General features: G+C 38.8%; 1 protein-coding gene across 1 annotated transcript in view; it reads left to right on the top strand.

Annotated features, from left to right (window-relative positions):
• The window catches only part of LOC126980016 (NACHT and WD repeat domain-containing protein 2), a 270,439-nt gene that overhangs the window by 163,557 nt on the left and 86,043 nt on the right, over positions 1–20,839 (top strand). Inside the window, exon 4 of the mRNA XM_050829637.1 lies at positions 20,264–20,380. Coding sequence (XP_050685594.1) covers positions 20,278–20,380 — 103 coding nt within the window. The 5' untranslated portion in view covers positions 20,264–20,277. The remainder of the gene's footprint in view (positions 1–20,263; positions 20,381–20,839) is intronic.

Here is a 20,839-nt window from a genome sequence, read left to right as displayed (position 1 = left end):
AAAACACTTTCTGTTTTAATAATAAATGCAATGAAAAGTTACTCATGTTTAAAATAACTTCTCCCTGTCATATTAAAATTCTGTAGTGACAAAGGTAAGAACAAGACAAAACTTTACTTCGCGTTATTTAATAACACAGTTTTAGATAATCTGCATTCAATTTTATTTCCATAAAATTATATATTTAATTTTATTCGGACAACTTAAAGTTTATACCAATACAGTTTTCGCTTATATGTATCAACAATAGCAATTATTGTAAAATACAGTAACTTAGCAGTATAATATACATTATTCTTTTAAAGAGTTCTATAATACTAGCTAAATCTAACTAAAGTATTTTCTATACTTAATAAAATAGGGTTTCTTACTCTAAACTACTAAAGAACATAAACTAAGGACAATAGTCAGAACATTGGGTCAGAATTATAGTTAATTCAAATTAGGGTTAGAGTTAAATATATCAAACGTCAGTCAGGAAAGTCAATTAAATTGTCAAAAATTACTTGCAGATCTTACAAAGAATGAGTTATTTCTATTGTTTGATGAGTTACGACAAATTTTTAGGGTAATTGGATAACTACTTATCCTTAGAGGAACTCTGAGGTTTACGAGTGAAAGGAGACAAGGGGAATTAATTGTAGATTGAGCAATTTTAACTAGAGTAGTTATATCAGCAATCCTCCTTCTGTTTTGGAGAGGTAGTATGTGATGTTTTTTCAACTTATTGAGTAGTCGTTTTCAAAGGATTTAACACTTAAAAATGAGTTATACACGGATACCTTTTGTATTTTAAATAGGGATTGGTTGTAGAAGGGGTTGGTTATTTAAGCGCACATAATAAAACTGTTACATCTGTATTTTAAATTCTGTATTTAAATTTAATGTTATCATTAAAAATTAAAAGAGAACTAGGGCATAGTGTCCCCTTACAATTCACAATAAATAATGACCACTCGATTTTTTTTTTGCGCCCAAACAAAGGGAAAGGGCTACCCTCCGGGATAACGACGGGAGCCAGGTGGTGAATTCACATGTACGCAGCCTAAGTCTGCGTTGGTTATGTGGGACTCACGTAGAACCTAGGTGCCTTAGTAGGCACCCACTAAACACCACCTGAGGTTGGCTTTGGGCAAGTGCCCTCTAAACCTTCATCGAAGGCGACCGTCTCTTGGGGAGAGAGAGGCGCACTATATCCACTGAGATAGGGCACGACTCTCTACCTACCGTCATGATGCTACCAACTGTTAGTAGGCACTACTGTAGTGCCAACTAACTTACACGAATCAAGTTAACTAAAGATCTGAATATTATATGCTATTATAGTTATTTTTATTAAATTAATTGGGACATCTTATGGCAGTTCATGACGTTGGTAGCGCTTGTTAAAACATCAAGCTGACATGATGTACAAAATAAGCAATAGGTACTTGATCTTTTGAAAGCCAGTATTCGGAGGGAGTATTGTAGAAGGGCATACAACATTTCATGGTTTTTTCAATGGTAAGGCAAAGTTGAGTCTTCTGGTGGTCAAGGTGAATTTAAAGCCATCATAATTCACGATAGAAGATACAAGTCCCTCCGGTACTGGAGAGTAAAACTTGGCTGTGGTTTACGGTATGAAGTAGCCCAACTAATCATTGATGTGCAAAAGGAGCAGTTTAGGAGATAGGACAAACAACTGTGGAACTTCAGCGTTCACAGGATTAGGGTCTGAGCTACAACAGTAAATTAGGGCTGCGTCGTGTGAAGAATAAAATTAAAAGAGGTGATTGTCTTAAGTTTTTTGGTTCTCAATTATTATGATCCCGTGTGAGTATAGCTTTATCATAAGAACATCTAATAAATGTACATAATATTATGAATTTTAACAGTGGGAGGCTCCTTAGCACAGGATGCCGGCTAGATTTTGGGTACAACAACTGCGCCTATTTCTACCGTGAAACAGTAATGTGTAAATATTACCATAATAATGTGTTTCAGTCTGAAGGGCGCCGCAGCTAGTGAAGTTACTGGGCAAATGAGAAATAATATCTTATGTCTCAAGGAGACGAGAGCAATTGTAGTGCCGCTCAGATTTTTTTGGTTTTTCAAGAATCCCGAGCGGCACTGCATTTATTGGGCAGGGCGTATCAATTACCATAAGCTGAACGTCCTATTCGTCTCGTCCATTATTGTCATAAAAAATATGTTATTATTGAAAACACATCGGTACGTGATGCGGATCGCTATTGCCCCACTTTTTTACCCCCTGATTACGAAAACAAAAGTAAAACGGAATAATCGTATTGAAAACACGCTATAACACTGCAGTGTTTTAAGTTATACATAACTACTTAAGTTAATGTAAAGTTATCTGTTACAAACCACAGTATATAGGCCAGAAGTGGCATCTATTTTAAATTCATCAAGTTTCTAGCATAATGGTACCAGCTCGTACCATGATTGGATCAGAGATACGGTGTTGATTGCTGAACTAGGTATTGCATTTGGGTTTCATCGAGGAAATTAAAATGTAAATGAAAGTTGGAAACCCAGATGCGAAGGATCTTTGTCAAAACCGATTATAAGGAAGTAATTCATTTGTCGCATAGGATGAGGTTAAAAAATTCATGGATGCGACCAAAGAAGATGTAAATACTAAGAGGCGGAACTGCCTAAGAAGGGTGCAGTGATTTGACATAAGTTTGAAATATTGTAATTAATGTATGAGAATTAATACACAAATAAAATTTGAAAAAAAAAATTATGAACGATCTCGAACCCACGACCTCTGGCGTTGCATGCCAGTGCTCTCCCAACTGAGCTAACCGTTCGAGTGACGTATTGTCATAAAATCTTGTATGCTTTCTTTAACTCTCAGGTTGTGGCTTCATCTACAGGGTCTACTTTACAGTTGATAGCCTGTTCAACTCCAAAATTTGCATATTAGGAAATTGACTTGAGATTTCGCTCTTGTAAATCTAAACAATTTGTTATGTGTTTGTCACGCCAGAGGTCGTGGGTTCGAGCCCCGCATAGTTCATAAAATTTTGTTTTCAAATTTTATTTGTGTATTTATCCTAGAAGTGAGGGGTATCACTTTAAAAACATAACAAATTGCTTAGTATGAGGATTGGCGACGAATCCATCTAAGTTTGGAAGTAAACAGTTGCTTAAAACGTAGTGGATTTTAGTTATCTCCATTTTTTAAAAGATTATAGCCGTCATCTGTTAATCTATCAATGACTGCACGTTTCATACAATCGAGTGAATCGGTTTTTTCTTAAGTTTCGCTAGGCGAGACTGAGCGGAGAGCGATGTTATGACGATAATATTTAAATAATGTGGAAACATAATCCTATCCTAGCTGTACTTCAAAACTGCTCACTTAATTTTATTCACTTGTGCATGTAAGCTGTAACTACGTCATATAAACGTGATTTGATGGACTAACGGCCGTTCCCAATACACTATCTACAGATAGAGATAAATTACTACTTTTTACTGTCAGTAATTAGGTTTCAATAATCTGAAGCTATCCCAATATACCCGATAAGTCACTCTAATCGCCTTATATTGGGACGCGTGAATTGCAATTTCCATACAAACCTCTATCGCTGGTAAGCTATACGTCATCCCATTGACAGACTGCGTGTACGGATAAGGTGAGTTACCGTGGATAAGTTTAATGGGATAAAAAAGTCAACGACAGTTACAATTTTTATCTCAAGTAAGAGATAGACTGAATATTGGGAGCGACCGTTAGTGATATTCTAGATATTTTAAATGTCATATAGTTGTTCCTCCTTAAAATTTGTGAATATAATATATCCGATGCTTAGAGTCAGTATAGAAGAAGAAGATAATGCTCTCGAATAAAGAAATGGAAAGAGATAAGGGGAAATAGATATCGCTTATTTAGAAGATGTTGGGTAAAACTGGATGTTGAGTATCGTAATAGCGAAAACAAAGAGTATAATTGCATATTAAGATCAAAAACCACAAAAATACTGTGAAGCACTGACAGACAAATCAACTATTGAAAAGTTTAATCAATAAAGTAGCAATAGCCCACTAAACTTGGCACTATGATAGAGCTATGAAAGCGAAATAACCACATCGGTTGCCGGGAAACGAAATAACAATTTTATTTTATATTCACTCTTGGCATTTTCAAACAAACACAGTGCTATCAATTCATTGCCATGGCCCACACGTTTTAAAAATATAAACAAAAAACTTACAATAGCGCTAAATTTAAATTAAGAACTATCTTTGGACTCCTGTGTCTCGCAGAAATTTATATAATTCTAAATTCAAATTTAATGTAAAACGGTCATTTTTTGAAACTTTATTCAGCGTTTTGTTTTTAGAATGTTGTTCATAAGTGAAACATGAATTAAAATTAAATATAGTTCGAATTTAAATTACCTTTTCGTAGTAGGTACCGTGATACAAAATCGATATAAGCGACATTAACATTAAGGTCATAGTGTAAATCATCGATTGAACGAAGCAAGCAGGTACGTCTTTATCTATTAGTTATATGAATTTCCGTCGTTGTACCTACAGTCTTATATATTTTTAGAATTAAAGATTAAGGATTGGTCTCCATCTAGATACCACACTACCTAAGAACAATATCTTTTTAATTCTGCCAACTATCGGCACGATGCTTGTCTGCGTGGCATCTTGACACTCAATGGCATCTTTCAAATTTTGTAACATACGTTTCGTGTTATTTTACAGTGAGATTGTAATAAATAAAATACAAAATACTTATTGTAATTATGTGATCCCAGTGTCTTTCTTATTTCATGTAGTATTACTTATTATTATTATTAAAATGCAACTTTAGTTTCAATTATTAGCAAAGTTTAACAAAACATGTGGCAAGTCAACGTCACACATTGTTCGAGACTGACTCGAGTACGCCCACTTGGGCGTAGTATTAGTTGCCGGACTTTGCGACTACGCCTGCGGTGTCTTACTGGAGCGCAGCGGAGACCAATCCTTAATCTAAGATTAAAACGTAGTTAACGGACTAGAAAAGAAGAGGGTTTCCTTTATTCCTATTTCAATTTGTCACGGACCTGACATGAAATTTCTATATATATTTTCTGGATAGGGATAGATAATATACTAGTGGATCCAACAAACGTTGTCCTGTACACACGTCTTAAATTTGAAAAATCGGACCAGCCGTTACGTTCACTAACATACACATGAACAGGAGAATTATATTATATGGACCGAAATGAGAATCTAAACCAATCTCACATTCACTGAAACACACAAAAATATCATCAAAATCGGCCCAGTCGTTTAGGAGGTAGTTCAATTATTGTGAATCTAAACCATTCTCGAATCCACCTGAAGACACAGAAAGTTTCATTAAAATCGGTCTAGCCGTCTAGGAGGAGTTCAGTTACAACAGACGCACAAAAGAAATATATAAATTAAATAAACAAATAAATCCTTTATTTAGCTAGAAAACATGTAACAATGGGTGTAAATAGTTTTAATGTATCAATGTTATCGGCCATTTCTGGCATGCAAAATTATTATTAACAAAATTCTAGTTATTATCATATTTGATTTAACATTAACAAACTCTATATTTTAAGCACTTAAAAGTCATTATTTAAAGACCAGAATTAATATATATGTTAAAGTCAATTTAATTTAACCTAATGTGTCAACATTTCATTTAAAGAATCATCATAAAAAGATCCTTTTTAAATCGTTGGACGGGTAATACGCGTAAGCTTGGAGGGAGTTTATTAAATATTTTTATACACATGACATAGCTACATTTTCCGTAGGATGCATTATGAAATTTGTGTGCAATCACCAGTCTGTCACCGTTTCTTGTATTTCTCGGATAAATATCTCTTGCTTTTGTAAATGAATGGTCATGTTGTTTGACAAAGATACATATTTCGTATATATACCTACAGGGAAATGGAAGAATACGTAATTCTTTAAACACAAGAATCTAAGTAAAAAGCTCCTGTCATAGCTCTTAAGCATCTCTTTTGGGCTATGAAAGCCCTATTAGTCCATATCGAAGTACTGATGCGACATAACCATGATAAGCTGCCAGGACTGTACTTAGTAAAGCCGTTTTACGCAATCTACTCGTATATAACACATAAACATTTCTATCAATTTTTTGGCATACCATGTCTACATGCTCTTTCCATTTTAGATTTTTATTTAGAAGTACTCCTAAAAATTTAACATGCAGAGCTTCTTCTATTTGGGTATTTGTATAATTTATCTTAAGGCTATAGTTAATAGAGCGGTTACTTAAACTAAATTGCATAAATGAGGTTTTTTTAATATTAACTTGAAGATTATTATCCTCTAGCCAATTTACCACTGTATTAATTTCATTGTTAATTTCACTTTCATATATTATAATATCAATCTCATTTTTATTATTACATGTCATAATTATTGATATGTCATCGGCGAATAAATAACAGTCAGTTTTGATTTTACTGACGGTGTGCGTTTAGATTTCTTTGTTTTTGTTCGTAGCGGTGTGGAGTTGATTGAAGAATTACCGTCGCTTAGCAATGTTTTAAGTAATTTTATTTGTTTTTCATTTTCTTCAATTAACTTTCTTTGTTTTGTGTTTTCTATATTTAGTTTGGCAATTTCTTCATGAGCACTTTCTAATTGCCCAGATAGGGTTGCTAAGTCCTGTTTAAGATCTAAAACCTGTGAGCTTTCGACAGTACCAAGATCTGGTAAACTACATGTGCTGACATCTCTGAATGTAGAATTATGTAGGTCTTCCATTGAACTACAAAATGTTATATTTTCTAATGATTGATTATGTAGTGTGAGAGTATTCTTGCTGGATAAATTACTAATATTTGAAATGGTTTTATCTAACGAGATACTTTGTGTCAGCTGTTCAGTATTCGAAAGATTTTTTATTTCCTGTGTAGAGCTTTTCCTACATTTATGACATTTCCATTTGAGTCTCTTAACGGTCGACATTGAATTGTATAAAGTAATGCTAGCACATTTTAAGTCAAACGTGTTATTGCAATTTTTTTTATGGAATAGGAGGACAAACGAGCGTACGGGTCACCTGTTATTAAGTGATCACCGCCGCCCACAATCTCTTGCAACACCAGAGGTATCATAGGAGCGTTACCGGCCTTTAAGGAAGGTATACGCGCTTTTTTTGAAGGTACCCATGTCGTTATGTCCCTGGAACACCGCACAAGGAAGCTCATTCCATAGCTTTGTAGTACGTGGAAGAAAGCTCCTTGAAAACCGCACTGTGGAAGACCGCCACACATCCAGATGGTGAGGATGATATCCTAACTTGTGGCGTGTCGTGCGAAGGTGGAATTAGGCGGCAGGAATCAGGTTAAACAGCTCTTCGGAACACTCCCCGTGATAAATGCGGTAGAAGACACACAATGAAGCGACATCTCTACGCAACGCCAAGTGATCCAGCCGTTCACAGAGCACTGGGTCCCCGACAATTCGAGCTGCTCTGCGTTGCACGCGGTCAAATGGATCGAGCTGATACTGGGGTGCGCCGGACCAGAGATGACAGCAATACTGTGTGGCCGGACCTGCGCTTTGTAGAGCGCTAGTTTTTGGCCGGCTTGAAGTATTGCCGTGCTCTATTAATGACGCCCAGTTTCTTTGAAGCCATTTTGGCTTTGCCTTCCAGATGACCACGAAATTGGTATTCGCACGAGATTTCGAGACCCAGTATTACTAATATAATAATATATAGTAATACTGGGTGTATTCCGATACTAGGCGAGGCTTTGAGGGAAGTGTTGTCGAAGAGCGGTGATACGACAAATGGGGTTTTTTTAGTGGTAAACGCGCAAACTTCAGTCTTCTGGGGGTTAAATTGGACAATCAATTGTTCAATTTTCCCCATTCCGCGACCTTGTCAAGAGAGGACTCGATAGAAGACACAAGTTTCTCCCGGCACTGGTCGACGATTTCCCGAGAGAGACCTGCATGGCCCGTGTATATGGCATCACCAGTGCTGTCGTCTGCATAGCAATGAATGTTGGAGGTGTCCAACATATCATTGATATGCAGAAGAAACAGCGTGGGAGACAGCACACAGCCTTGGGGCACTCCAGAATTCACGGGCTTCGGGTTCGAGCAATATCCGTCGACAACGACCTGTATGCTACGCCCAGTGAGGAAGCTGGAGGTCCACTTGCACAAGCTCTCGGGAAGCCCAAATGATTGAAGTTTGGAGAGGAGCGCCTTGTGCCATACACGATCAAAGGCCTTCGCTATATCCAGGCTAACTGCCAGGCCTTCCCCCTTGCTTTCAATAGCCGCCGCCCATCTATGTGTCAGGTATACCACAAGATCACCTGCCAACCGACCATGGCGAAACCCGTATTGTCGGTCGTTGATCAACTGGTGACCCTCTAGGTATACCAAGAGCTGACGGCTAATTATGCTCTCCATGATTTTGGAGAGCAGGGAGGTAATAGCAATAGGCCTGTAGTTTGCCGGATCTGATCTGTCTCCTTTTTTTTGGATCGGATGGACAAGGGCTGACTTCCATGAGTCAGGGACTACGCCTTTAGAATAAGAGTGCCGGAATAAACGCGTTAGCACCGGCGTCAACTCAGGGGCACACGTTTTAAGCACGATTGGAGAAATGCCATCCGGCCCGCTCGACTTCCTGACGTCCAACGAAAACAGAGCTCGCCTAACAGTTTTCTGTCTGAACTGTACTTCAGGTATAGAGCTCTGACACCGCGGGATGGTCGGCGGTGTTTTTCCGTTGTCGTCAAGAGTCGAGTTGGAGGCGAAAAGAGTGCACAAAAGATCGGCTTTCTCTTTTGCCGTATGGGTCAGGGTGTCATTTCTCATGTGCAATGGCGGCATGGACGACTGGCTGAAGTTACCAAGAGCAGCTTTCGACAACGACCAGAACTTGCGTGTTCCGGTCGGGTAACTGGAAAGTTGCTCGCCGATTTTGACGACGTGTTTTGACTTTGCACGGGCGATTTGCCGCTTAAAAAATCTGGAGGCATGGTTGTATTTGCTCTTAAGAACTGTGCAGTTCGGATCCTTTGTGCCCAGCGCCGCAACCCAAGTTCAATACGCCTGTTTTTTGCAGTCAGATGCTGCTTTAACTAACGCATCGAACCAGGGCTGTGATCTGCCACCGATGGGTACTACAGAGTTGGGTATAAAAATATCCATACCCTGTAGTACCACATCGGCTACTGCAATGGCGCAGGCACTAGGATCATCCGAAGGGAAACAAACCCTGCCCCAAGGGTAGGATGCAAAAAAGGAACGCATCCCATCCCAATCTGCTGACTTGTAGTGCCAAACGCGGCGGGTCGCTGGTGGTCTGCGACGTTGGCGTCGGATAGGCACTACACTCCTGACCAGGCAATGGTTGGACGTTCCGAGAGGGGCGTCGACAAAGACCTGGTAACCATCGGGATGTGTAGTGTAGCAGAAGATCCAATAAGGACGGCATGTGGCTATCCACATCCGGGAGCCGCGTTGGCGACTTAACCAATTGGGACAGACCATACGCCAATGCAAAATTATGCACAGATCGCCCTGCGTAGTCTGTGGTACGTGATCCAAGCCATTCGGCATTGTGCCCGTTGAAATCACCCAAGACTACGATTTCAGCGGAGGGGATCTGTGCAAGTACGTCGTCAATTGCCGTTGAACGCAGCCCATGAGATGATCGGTTTCTGCGTTACCACTATGGAACCTGTAGACACACGCATAGATGCGGACGTGGTCCTCTAAATCTACGCGGAGCCAGAGAGTGGACAGGTCCTTACCCTCAAAATTGCCGAGACGGCGACAGCAGATATCCTCCCTAACGTACACACATACCCCGGCATGAGGCAAAAAATTGTGCTCAATTTTGTACCCGGGGTACGTTAAATATGACGTATCGCTAGGTCGAGATATCTGCGTCTCAGTAAGGAAACACAAGGCCGGCTGCGCCGTCTCAAGGTGGTGGTGGACGGCGTTTAAATTGGAGTGAATTCCCCTGATATTGCAAAAGTCCACGTTGAGTGTGGAGCGGGGAGCCGTGGTGATACTGCCTCGTTTGTCCTTGGTCATGCGTGGTGCTGTGCCCTCCTCAGAATACGAAGGGCAGCCCGAGCTAGAGTGCCCGGGGAGGGATTCTCCAACTCTGGTAGAGCCGGTTCCCCTTCTGGGATAAAATCTTTTTTAGTTCCGCTGTCATATTCGGGTGGAGGGGGGGGGGGGGAATGGCCACCTGTCCTCGACACTAACCTATGCGAAACATAGCGGCACTAGGCAGCTACTTCACGCCGGTATTCTGTGCGAGTGTGGTAATTAACCCGGACGAGTCTGGCCCGATTGTGCTGACGTCAAAAGACGGCAGCGTGACTCTCCCACTTCTAAAAAGCCCTTAGTCGCCTCTTACGACACCCATGGGCCTGGGACTCCCCTATTCTTTTTACGCCCCGTGAAAAGTACAGGGCATTGCAATTAGTACATTCCAAATATTATTTCACTTTTATAGTGTGTGTGCATGTTGCGCAGATATTCCTTCGTTTTGATCTGGTATACATCCTGCTATAATATTATTTACAATAGGAAAATATTATGATCTATGCTCAATCAATTATATGTAAAAGGACAATCAATTATTTACAAAAATGCCTTAATAAAAATTAAAATACAAAATAAATTATGTACCTATAACGATTCAAATAAAATGCCAATGAAATAAACAACAATAAAATTAAAATTGGCAAAAACATATAAATTAAAAACATGTTATATCTATAATAATGAAAAAAAAAAATACAAATAAGATTCGAACCGTAATCACCAACACATGTTAACAAGCCCACGTCAAATATAGGCTCAGACGTCATAAACATTAAGCACGGATTTTGAACTACCGTCGCAAGTTATTTTACACCAACACAAATTTACTTAGTGTTTTTGAGCGCAAAATCACAATGGTTGAATTTAGTTAAATAATACCGTCACTGTTGGTTCCACCTTGTAATGAATAGCCCTTGTGTTTGTTTAATTATTATGATAGTTATCAATATCACCTTGTTGTAACAGTAATCTAATGAAACCTAATGAAACGTCGAAGAGTGCACTCGGAATTCAAAGGTATTTAGTGCCGGAGGAAACCGTTAATTTCTGTGGAGTAACGCCTGTATTTGAAGCATCGATACTAAACTTCCTTATAAAACTAACGTAAAACAGACTTGATTTATAATTATTACTTATCTTTTGACTTCAACTTTTACGGAGACAACCGCTCACTGACACCATGACACTCGAAACACAATATTGAAATATTAATACTAATATTACTCGATGAAATAAGGATTCTATAAACTGGATTGTCACACACTTTAAATTTAAGTTCAAAATTTAGTATTTTACACTGTAAACATCCTCACACTACTCAAAATAATTAAATACAATTAAAGTGTTAGGGAGCACTCAACAAACACGTCACTTTGTCATGCTCGCTTAAATAACATTTAAGATGAATGATATTGAAGAATACAATATTCAAATGTCAAGTCAGCCTTGATAGGTTTGTAACTATACACATAGTTATAGGTGAGATGTGCTTGTGTCGCACGCGCGACGTGACAAGACGAGAGGTTAGAGCGGGGCCGCAGCGGGAGGACACCGATTCCAAAAATAACAATAATTATTGTAACTAGAATTAGATTAATTAGTTTGATTGTATAAATTACATATATACGCAATGTTTTTTTTATTTTTTCGTGCATAATATTTTGGAATAGTTTTTTTTTTTAAATGGGTTTTTTTCTTTGCTTATTTTTTTTTTCATATCAAAATACATACTCACAGTGAAACACTATTCTGACATTACCGAAAAGAGATTGATTATTGTTTTTTTAGTAGATTTATTTTGTACGAGTGATAAGAGTTTGAAATAAGAACCTAATATAAATTTTTGTTTGGCAAATATATTCTGTGAAACACCGCGTGTTACATTTTACTTTTATAGCCTGGAGTTGTGCAAAACTTTGCAATGTATTTCATGTTGTCTACTTAAAATGTTTTATTACACAACAGTTCCTTTAACTTACTTAACATATTTATTGAAACACATTTTTAAGGTCGTCAATTTAACAAATAATTTATGATGTAATGAACAATTTGTCATTTTAAAGTGATATCTTCCACATCTGGGATTAATTTATGAACGATGCGGGACTCGAACCTCACGGGTTCCGCCGAGCTCTCTTACCTACTGAGCCAACCTGGAGTGATGCATGGTTCGTAAATCTTGGTATGTCTTGTTCAACTCACAGGTTGTGACTCTATCTTAAGTTGAGCAGGTTATCAACTATAAAGTAGATTCTTATTATTATTATTGTATGATGAAAAAACAATGAAATAATCTGGGTTAAGTAAGTAAAAAAGTATTTATTTTTCTGGTAATAGGTACTATTAAAGCGAAACAGTACCCATAATAGAAACTACAGAACTATTAACAACAAAAGTCATACTGTAACAATGAAAACTTCAAATATCAGAGCATAGAGCATAGCATAAAACATAAGGACATAAACCTAATGTAATGTAATGAAACTGCAAACCGGTCTGACGCAACAAGAGCGAGGGAGTGAAAGGGGAACAGGAGGGGGCTTCACGTTCCAGCGAGGTCCAGGGATAATGTGTCCATGTAGTATAAAATTTCACTATAGGTACACTAAATGAGTTATCATCATGATGGGCCAGAAGACGTTCACTGCTGGACAAAGGCCTCTGGCCTGCGCTGCCCTCATCCAACGTATTCCGGCAATCTTAACCAGATCGTCGGTCCATCTTGTGGGGAGCCTACTAGCACTGCGTCTTCCGGTACGTGGTCGCCATTCGAGAACGGCCATCTGTCCGTCGAACTATGTGTCCTGCCCATTACCACTTCAGTTTCGCAATAATTTGGATTATGTCCGTAACTTTGGTTCTCCCACGGATCTCCTCATCTCTGATTCGATCTCGCAGGGAAACTCCGAGTATAGGCAGAGGGCAATGGAAAGACATTTCCCTCTGAGCGACTGACCACGTCTGCGTACCGTAAGTCATCACTGGCAACACACACTGGTTGAAAACCTTCGTCTTCAGATACTGCTGTATTTTAGACGAGAAGATTTTACGGAGCTTCCCGAACGCTGCCCATCCGAATTGGATTCGACGAGTGACCTCTCTCTCGAAATTGGACCTGCCTAGTTAGGCAATCCAGTTGGATTGTTTGCCCGAAGTAGACGTACCTACTCGTCGACAATTTCGAGAGTACAGTTGCCAATTGTTATGGGAGTAGGTGCGACATGGACATTAGACATGATCTTCGTCTTGTCCATGATCATTTTGAGACCTACTCCTTGGAAAGTTGTATTGAGGCCATCGAGCATATGGCATAAGTTTTCCATGGTCTCTGCCATGATTACGATATCGTAGAGAGAAATGAGTCACAACCTAACCAAACCTAACCTAAGGAGAAATATCAATAAAGCTATCATTTCGAGATCCTGCGACATCTGGCAAAGCTTCTTACTCATTTATAAAATCATCTATTCTTCAATAGGCTTCCCTTATTAAATTTCTTTTAATATAAGTTTTAAATTGATAGATTGATACTTGATAGCTCTTTCGCTTTTGATGTGAGTTTATTCTAGAAGCACACAAATTTAAACTTTTCGTAATCTTTATTTCATCATCATTTATTTATTATTGTTATCTTGTGTTTTATGTGCTTAGTGCGTACTTGAGATTTTCGCTTTCGACACACGCACACATACGCACGATTTACACAGCCGCTAAGCAATCTTGGGGAGACAAAACTATTGAGTGCCACGTCGTACGCCGACCGTCGAGACTGGTCGCTGTCCGAGTTAAATTAGCTGCACCGCGCCGTCCGCGTCATCAATCTCTTTGTATGTACCCTAGCGATCCGTCCAGACGTAGATATAAATTTCAAGAAGACCGCGGAGTAACGCTACTGTTCTATTTCTTATATCACCAGGAATAGACATAAACTTATAATGCCTACTCGGATTGCTACTCGGCTAAGTCGAGTTAGTAAGTCTTTTGTGGGATGATGTACGAGTATATGCTTTTACAACAAGATTCCACAGAATGTTCAACACAAAAGTATTTCGATATTTAAAAGAATTGTTATAAAACGTTTGTGTGGTAAAGGTTACTATAACATAAATGACTTTCACTCACTTAACATAATGATACCATTGGGATTGGAGCGACCGCCCTCAGGCTAAATTATAATCAATTATAATATTGCTTTTTAAATATAATTTTTATAAAAAAAAACCCGCTGAGTTTGTTGCGCCCGTTCTTCTCAGGCCAGAGGCGTTCTTTTTGGAATGTGTGGTAGTTTTTGACTTTCAATAAGTGATGTCTCATCCTATCTATATATATAAAAATGAATTCCTGTTCGTTAGTCTCGCTAAAACTCGAGAACGGCTGGACCGATTTGGCTTATTTTGGTCTTGAATTATTTGTGGAAGTCCAGAGAAGGTTTAAAAGGTGAATAAATAGGAAAATGCTGCTAAATTAAATAAAAACAACAAATTTGTTTTTCCTTTGATGTGTCCATACATAATTTCTATGAGAGAATATATTGACGCACGGTTTAACAGTTCTGCTGTGAAACAATTTCATTACGACAGCAGGGTGCATATTTTACGAAGTAATTCTTGATGTTATGATATATTATTGACAAATTCATATAAAAACATTATTTTATTTATTATATACAGAACAACGTCTGTCGTGTCAGCTAGTTTTGAATAAAAATATTTGAAATGAGCGCTTATCCCATCATAATAAAATTGAAGCTTAAAACAGCTTACTTCACACTACGTGAACCGTATAAATGAGTCATCGCCCGCGCGGGGTGTGGGGGTATGACGTCAGGAGAGGGGCCGGCAGGCGGATTCAATCGTATCAATCAAGCGTAGCTATACAGGGTGTCCCTGGGCTATACCAATTGACGGGGAGTACCTTAAATATTGTCGATGTAACATTTTACTCAAAGTATACTATATTTTATTTAAAAACAGTTTAAACTGCGTTCATAGTTTTTTTAGTGCGGTTTTCAAGGAGCTTTCTTCCACGTAATACAAAGCTGTGGAATGAGCTTCCTTGTGCGGTGTTTCCGGGACGATACGACATGGGTACCTTCAAAAAAAGCGCATACCTAAAAGCATCCTTATGCGCATCTTAAGCGCATCCTTAAAGGCCGACAACGCTCTTGTGATTCCTCTGGTGTTGCAAGAGAATGTGGGCGGCGGTGATCACTTAACACCAGGTGACCTGTACACTCGTTTGTCCTCCTATTCCATTTTTTTTTTTTTTTTTGAGAGGAGGAAATACTGTTACGTATTACGGGGCGTAATATGTCGGACTCGAGTGTCCGCGTAAGCGGACGCCCCATACCGACTAAAACCTCCTCTGTGCTGTTAGCAGCCCTGGCTTTCACAGCGAAGTAGGACGTGGGCCGTGGAGGCCGCAAAGACTACGCAACAACAGTCGCGGGGCGTCTCCTAAGGAGACTCGAACCTCAGACCGGCTGTGTGCTTGTGGGAAGGAGCCTATTCCATAAAAAAAAATATATAATTGCCTGATTGAACCGGGAATCGAACATGATAATGTCAGTTGCATATTCTTACAGCAATGTTAGCTGTTCATTTTTAACCGAGTTCGAAAAGGAGTAGGTTCTCACCCTACTATTACTATTAAATTTAACTTGGCACCGACTTCAAACCTATCAATATTTTATTCATGTAAAGGGTATAAGATTCGCATAAGATGTGTATTAAATTAAATCTCTATAAAGTTGTTTCATACTTTTAAGTTTTTGAAGTCGGTTTTTTTTAAACGGTTTTTTTTTTGTGAACAAATTTTACATCAATTATTAAAATTCATGGTCTTCCTTTTATTTCTGATGCTATTTTGTGTAGCAAAAAGTAAGCCTTATGATGAAGCCTTTGATGCACATGGAGCGGGGTCGACTCCTGGTTCAATCAGGCAATTATTTAAAACCTATGAATTCAGTTTAAATTTTTTTAACTAAAATAAGTAATGCTTTTTTTCAGTAAATTGTTACATCTACAATATTCTTACCCTCCATGTGGCATTGCCGTGGGACGCCCTATATATTATATGTTGTTATAATAGTAATAACCATATTATCTTAGATTAAGGATCGTTCTCCGCTCCAAATAGATAACGGAGGCTTAGTCGCAAAGCGCGGCAACTAATACTACGCCCAAGTGGGCGTACTCGAGCTAGACTCGAACAATGTGTGGCGTTGACGTGATTGAAGCCATAATGCCGGGTTACGTAGTAAAACTATGTAAAAAAAAATACAACAAAAATAAGAAAGACACTGTGATCACAAATCATCAGTATTTTATTAATTTCAATCTAAAATAACACGAAGCGTATGTTACAAAATTTGAATGATACCATTGAGTGTCAAGATGCCACGCACACAAACATCTAATAGTTTCCGTAATAAAAAAGCTATTGTTCTTAGGTTGTGCTGAATCTATGTGTACGGCACGCTGTGATGGTCGTTTTGACGTTTGTCCACTCATGAAGTTTCGTATTAATTAATAATTGCATTGAAGGAGCAAATTACTGTTCTTTATTGTCAATTGTCAATTTTCGAGAATAAATTGACATTTCACATCACTATTTTAATATGTCAAAACGGCCATCATAGCGTGCCGCTAGTATAGCTTGAGTGTAGCGGAGATCAATCCTTAATCTTACCTATCCTAATATTATAATAATGAAATTACAGGTTAAATTAGTTTTAGAAAAAAAAGACATCGCTCGTCCAACCCCATTCTACCCTAATATACCAAATTGTAATTCCAAAATACATAGTGCTAAAAACTATAGTCTTCCTAAATTAGGCTTCCTAGAATGCTTGAAACCGCAACAGACCGGAGAGATATGAGTTCGCGTTGATAATTTAATAGATAGTTTATCGGTGCAACTCTGTCACTTCAGCTAAGTTACGATTCTTGTAATTAAGCGCCGCAAATCACATTATTGCATTAATTTGCATATTAATTTATATCTCGCCTGCAAGATAAGTTGGTGAATGGGATTTAAGTGATTTTAGAGTTTATACTTACACACTACACACTGTGCAATACAATGCAGTTATATAATGCAATAATATTAGATATTAAGGCTCATTTGCCAAGTAATTTCACTAGCTATGGCACCCTTCAGACCAAAACACAATAATGCTTACACATTACTGCTTCACGGCAGAAATGTGCGCCGTTGTTGTACCCATTGATTGTAACGTAAGTTAGTTAGTAGACGTAAGGGCAACATTATAATAACTATATTATAAAATTCCATATAGGTGTTTGTGAATGACTAGATCGCTTAGCACTGGATACAGATGTGTATTCTACCGCACTTATCACGAAGCGATGTTTTTTTTTTATTTATTTTTTTATGAAAATAAGGGACGAGACGATCGGGACGTTCAGCTGATGGTAATTGATACGCCCTGCCCATTACAATTACATTACCACTCAGGATTCTTGAAAAATCCCAAAAATTCTGAGCGGCACTACAATTGCACTCGTCACCTTGAGACGTAAGATGTTAAGTCTCATTTGCCCGGTAATTTCACTAGCTCCGGCGCCGTTTAGACTGAAACACAGTAATGTTTACACATTACTGCTACACGGCAAAAATAGGCGCCGTTGTGGTACCCATAATCTAGCCGGCATCCTATGCAAAGGAGTTTCCTGAAGAATTGGTATACGATTGGTACATACATAGGCAGCGAATGCGAAGCGAAATATAGCACCATACGCGGTTAAAAAGATGAAATAATTAACTGATATAGATACGGCGCGACTAGTTTACTTTAGTTATTTTCATAGTATATAGTCATATGGTATATTGCTATGGGTCAACGCTGCCGATATTAATCATATCATCTTTGTGCTGCAGAAGAGGGCTATTCGCGCTATTTATAACCTAGGTCCTAAAGAATCATTGCGAGCAATGTTTAAAGAAATTAACATCTTGACTGTTCCCTCTCAATATAGTCTTGATAATGTTATGCATGTAGGTATACCATAGATATTTTTTTTTATGGAATAGGAGGACAAACGAGCGTACGGGTCACCTGCTGTTAAGTGATCACCACCGCCCACAATCTCTTGCAACACCAGAGGAATCACAGGAGCGTTGCCGGCCTGTAAGGAAGGTGTACGCGCTTTTTTTTAAGGTACCCATGTCGTATCGTCCCGGAATCACCGCACAAGGAAGCTCATTCCACAGCTTTGTAGTACGTGGAAGAAAGCTCCTTGAAAACCGCACTGTGGAGGACCGCCATCAGATGGTGATGATGATATCCTAACTTGTGGTGTGTCGTGCGAAGGTGGAATTCGGCGGCAGGAATCAGGTTAAACAGCTCTTCGGAACACTCCCCGTGATAAATGCGGTAAAAGACACACAATGAAGCGACGTCTCTACGCAACGCCAAGTGATCCAGCCATTCACAGAGCACTGGGTCCCCGACAATTCGAGCTGCTCTGCGAATAAGCGAAATACATAATAAACTGTTATAATCATAATGATACACCAGGTGAAAACATAAACTTGTTATGCCTACTACTCGGTTAAGTCGAATTAGTCTTTCTTTACTTTCTTTCTTTGGTTAGTTGGTTGATCTCCTACCAGATGGACCGACCAAATAAAAGACTCCAGGTCCCCGAGGTTTAGCTCCGTCGTCAGGGCCGCGATGGACTTAAGCCGATGGAAACAAATAGTTCACTCCAAGTGTGGACCACTTGTTGATGACCACGATCCTCAGTCATGAGGGAACTCAGCATATGCTCCTGGTCAATGTCTGCCTCTTCAGCCCTGCCCTGCAAAGTCTGTACTATGCTGTGCTGCATCACCTGCGTCTCAGCATACGCATAGCCTTAAAAACACACGCATTACTTACATTAATAAATGATGAACGTTCGGACCAGTTCTTACATCGACGCGAAGGCTTTTTCCGAGATGTAATATTTTTAAAGTTTAAGCAGTTAAATACTAAATAAAAAGTTAGTTAAGTTAAAGTTATGGTTATGATAATAAAGCAATTATGGAATTAATGGTGTAAATATTTGGCCCTTTCAACACAGCTGTTGTGAAGGGCCATAAATTGAAATCAACGATAACGTAAATACGGGCCATTTGCTATAAACAACTTGAATTAAGATTGATTGTCCATGCTTAGTAACGGGCGATAAACAAAGAATTTATTGATAGCTACTAATTTAATTATGATAATTAATTTTTAATCTAAATATAACGAATAAACAATTTGTTATTTTTAAAGTGTTAACCCTCAATTCTGGGATTAATTATACAAATTAGATTTGTAACTAAAATTTATGAACGATGCTAGTCTCAAACCCGCGCTTCTCGAGCGGTTTAAGTGACGCATGTTCCGTAAATCTTGGTATGCCTGCAATGCCTAGCTTTAGGGATTATACGCGTCCTCCACCGAGGAATCTCGTTACAGAGTTCGGCGAGTCAACAGCATTTGAGGACGCCTCGTGTAGAGGCGAAAGATGTGTCTAATTGGTCTCAGTAGGGTTTCACGTTAGCGACCTAATCGGTATGTAGACTAACAACACTTACCGGATTTATCTCTAAGATATTTATTCATAACATTTAAAAAAAAAACTGAAAATTAATTTCATTGTTTTTCATTTCAGACGGTTCCAATTACTGATTCAGGAAGGCGTTCTTTTTATCTTACATATTTAAAAAATAAAGATAAAAAAGAAAGTATTCCCCTTCGAGTGGCCATGATAGTATCCAATACATAGCGCATGAATAATTTTCTGTTATTTTTTATGACAATAAAGGACGAGACGAGCAGGATGTTCAGCTGATGGTCATTCATATGCCCTGCCCATTACAATGCAGTGCCGCTCAGGATTCTTTAGAAATCCAAGACTGAACGGTAATACAACGCTCGTGACCTTGAGACATTCGATATTAAGGCTCATTTGCCAAGTAATTTCACTAGCTACGGCGCCCTTCGGACCGAAACACAATAATGCTTACACATTACTGCTTCACGGCAGAAATATGCGCCGTTGTTGTACCCATGATCTACCCGGCATTTCTGCAAAGGAGCCTCCCACTCGTAAAGTATGTGTGTTAAGCAGAGTTTACTAATTTTCAGAACACTGAGAAAACATGGATGACCGCACCGTAGATCTCATTTTTGGAGGGTCGCTCAAGTCTCTTCCTCCAGTCAGTTCGAAGATAGTCAGGATATTTACCAGTTCCACCTTCACAGGTAAGTCTTAACGGATCAAAAAGACGTTAGTAACGAGTAACATATCTTCGATGAAGTCAGTGGTTGGAATAAATAAAAATCATATAGGTACTCAAATTAACCGAATCGATGTACTCTATTCTCGATTACTCCGAGAAAACGTTACAGAAGTTACAAAAGATTAGGTGTATGTACGGTTCATACCTGTACATCACATTTTACTTCGTCCTCCTTGACTTCTTAGATCTATGGGACTTGAAGTAGCATATTGTGGCATTCATAGCTCTTATATGAAAAGAAACTTGGGGGTGGTTCTGTGCTTTTTATAATGAAAATAAGGGGCGAGACGAGCAGGGAATTCAACTGCGCTCGTCACCTCGAGACATAAGATGTTAAGTCTCATTTGCCCAGTAATTTCACTAGCTACAGCGGCCTTCAGACCGCAACACAGTAATGCTTACACATTACTGCTTCACGGCA

The sequence above is a fragment of the Leptidea sinapis genome, chromosome 4 (assembly GCF_905404315.1).
Source record: "Leptidea sinapis chromosome 4, ilLepSina1.1, whole genome shotgun sequence".
Classification (NCBI taxonomy): domain Eukaryota; kingdom Metazoa; phylum Arthropoda; class Insecta; order Lepidoptera; family Pieridae; genus Leptidea; species Leptidea sinapis.
This window is presented reverse-complemented; position numbering and strand designations above follow the sequence as displayed.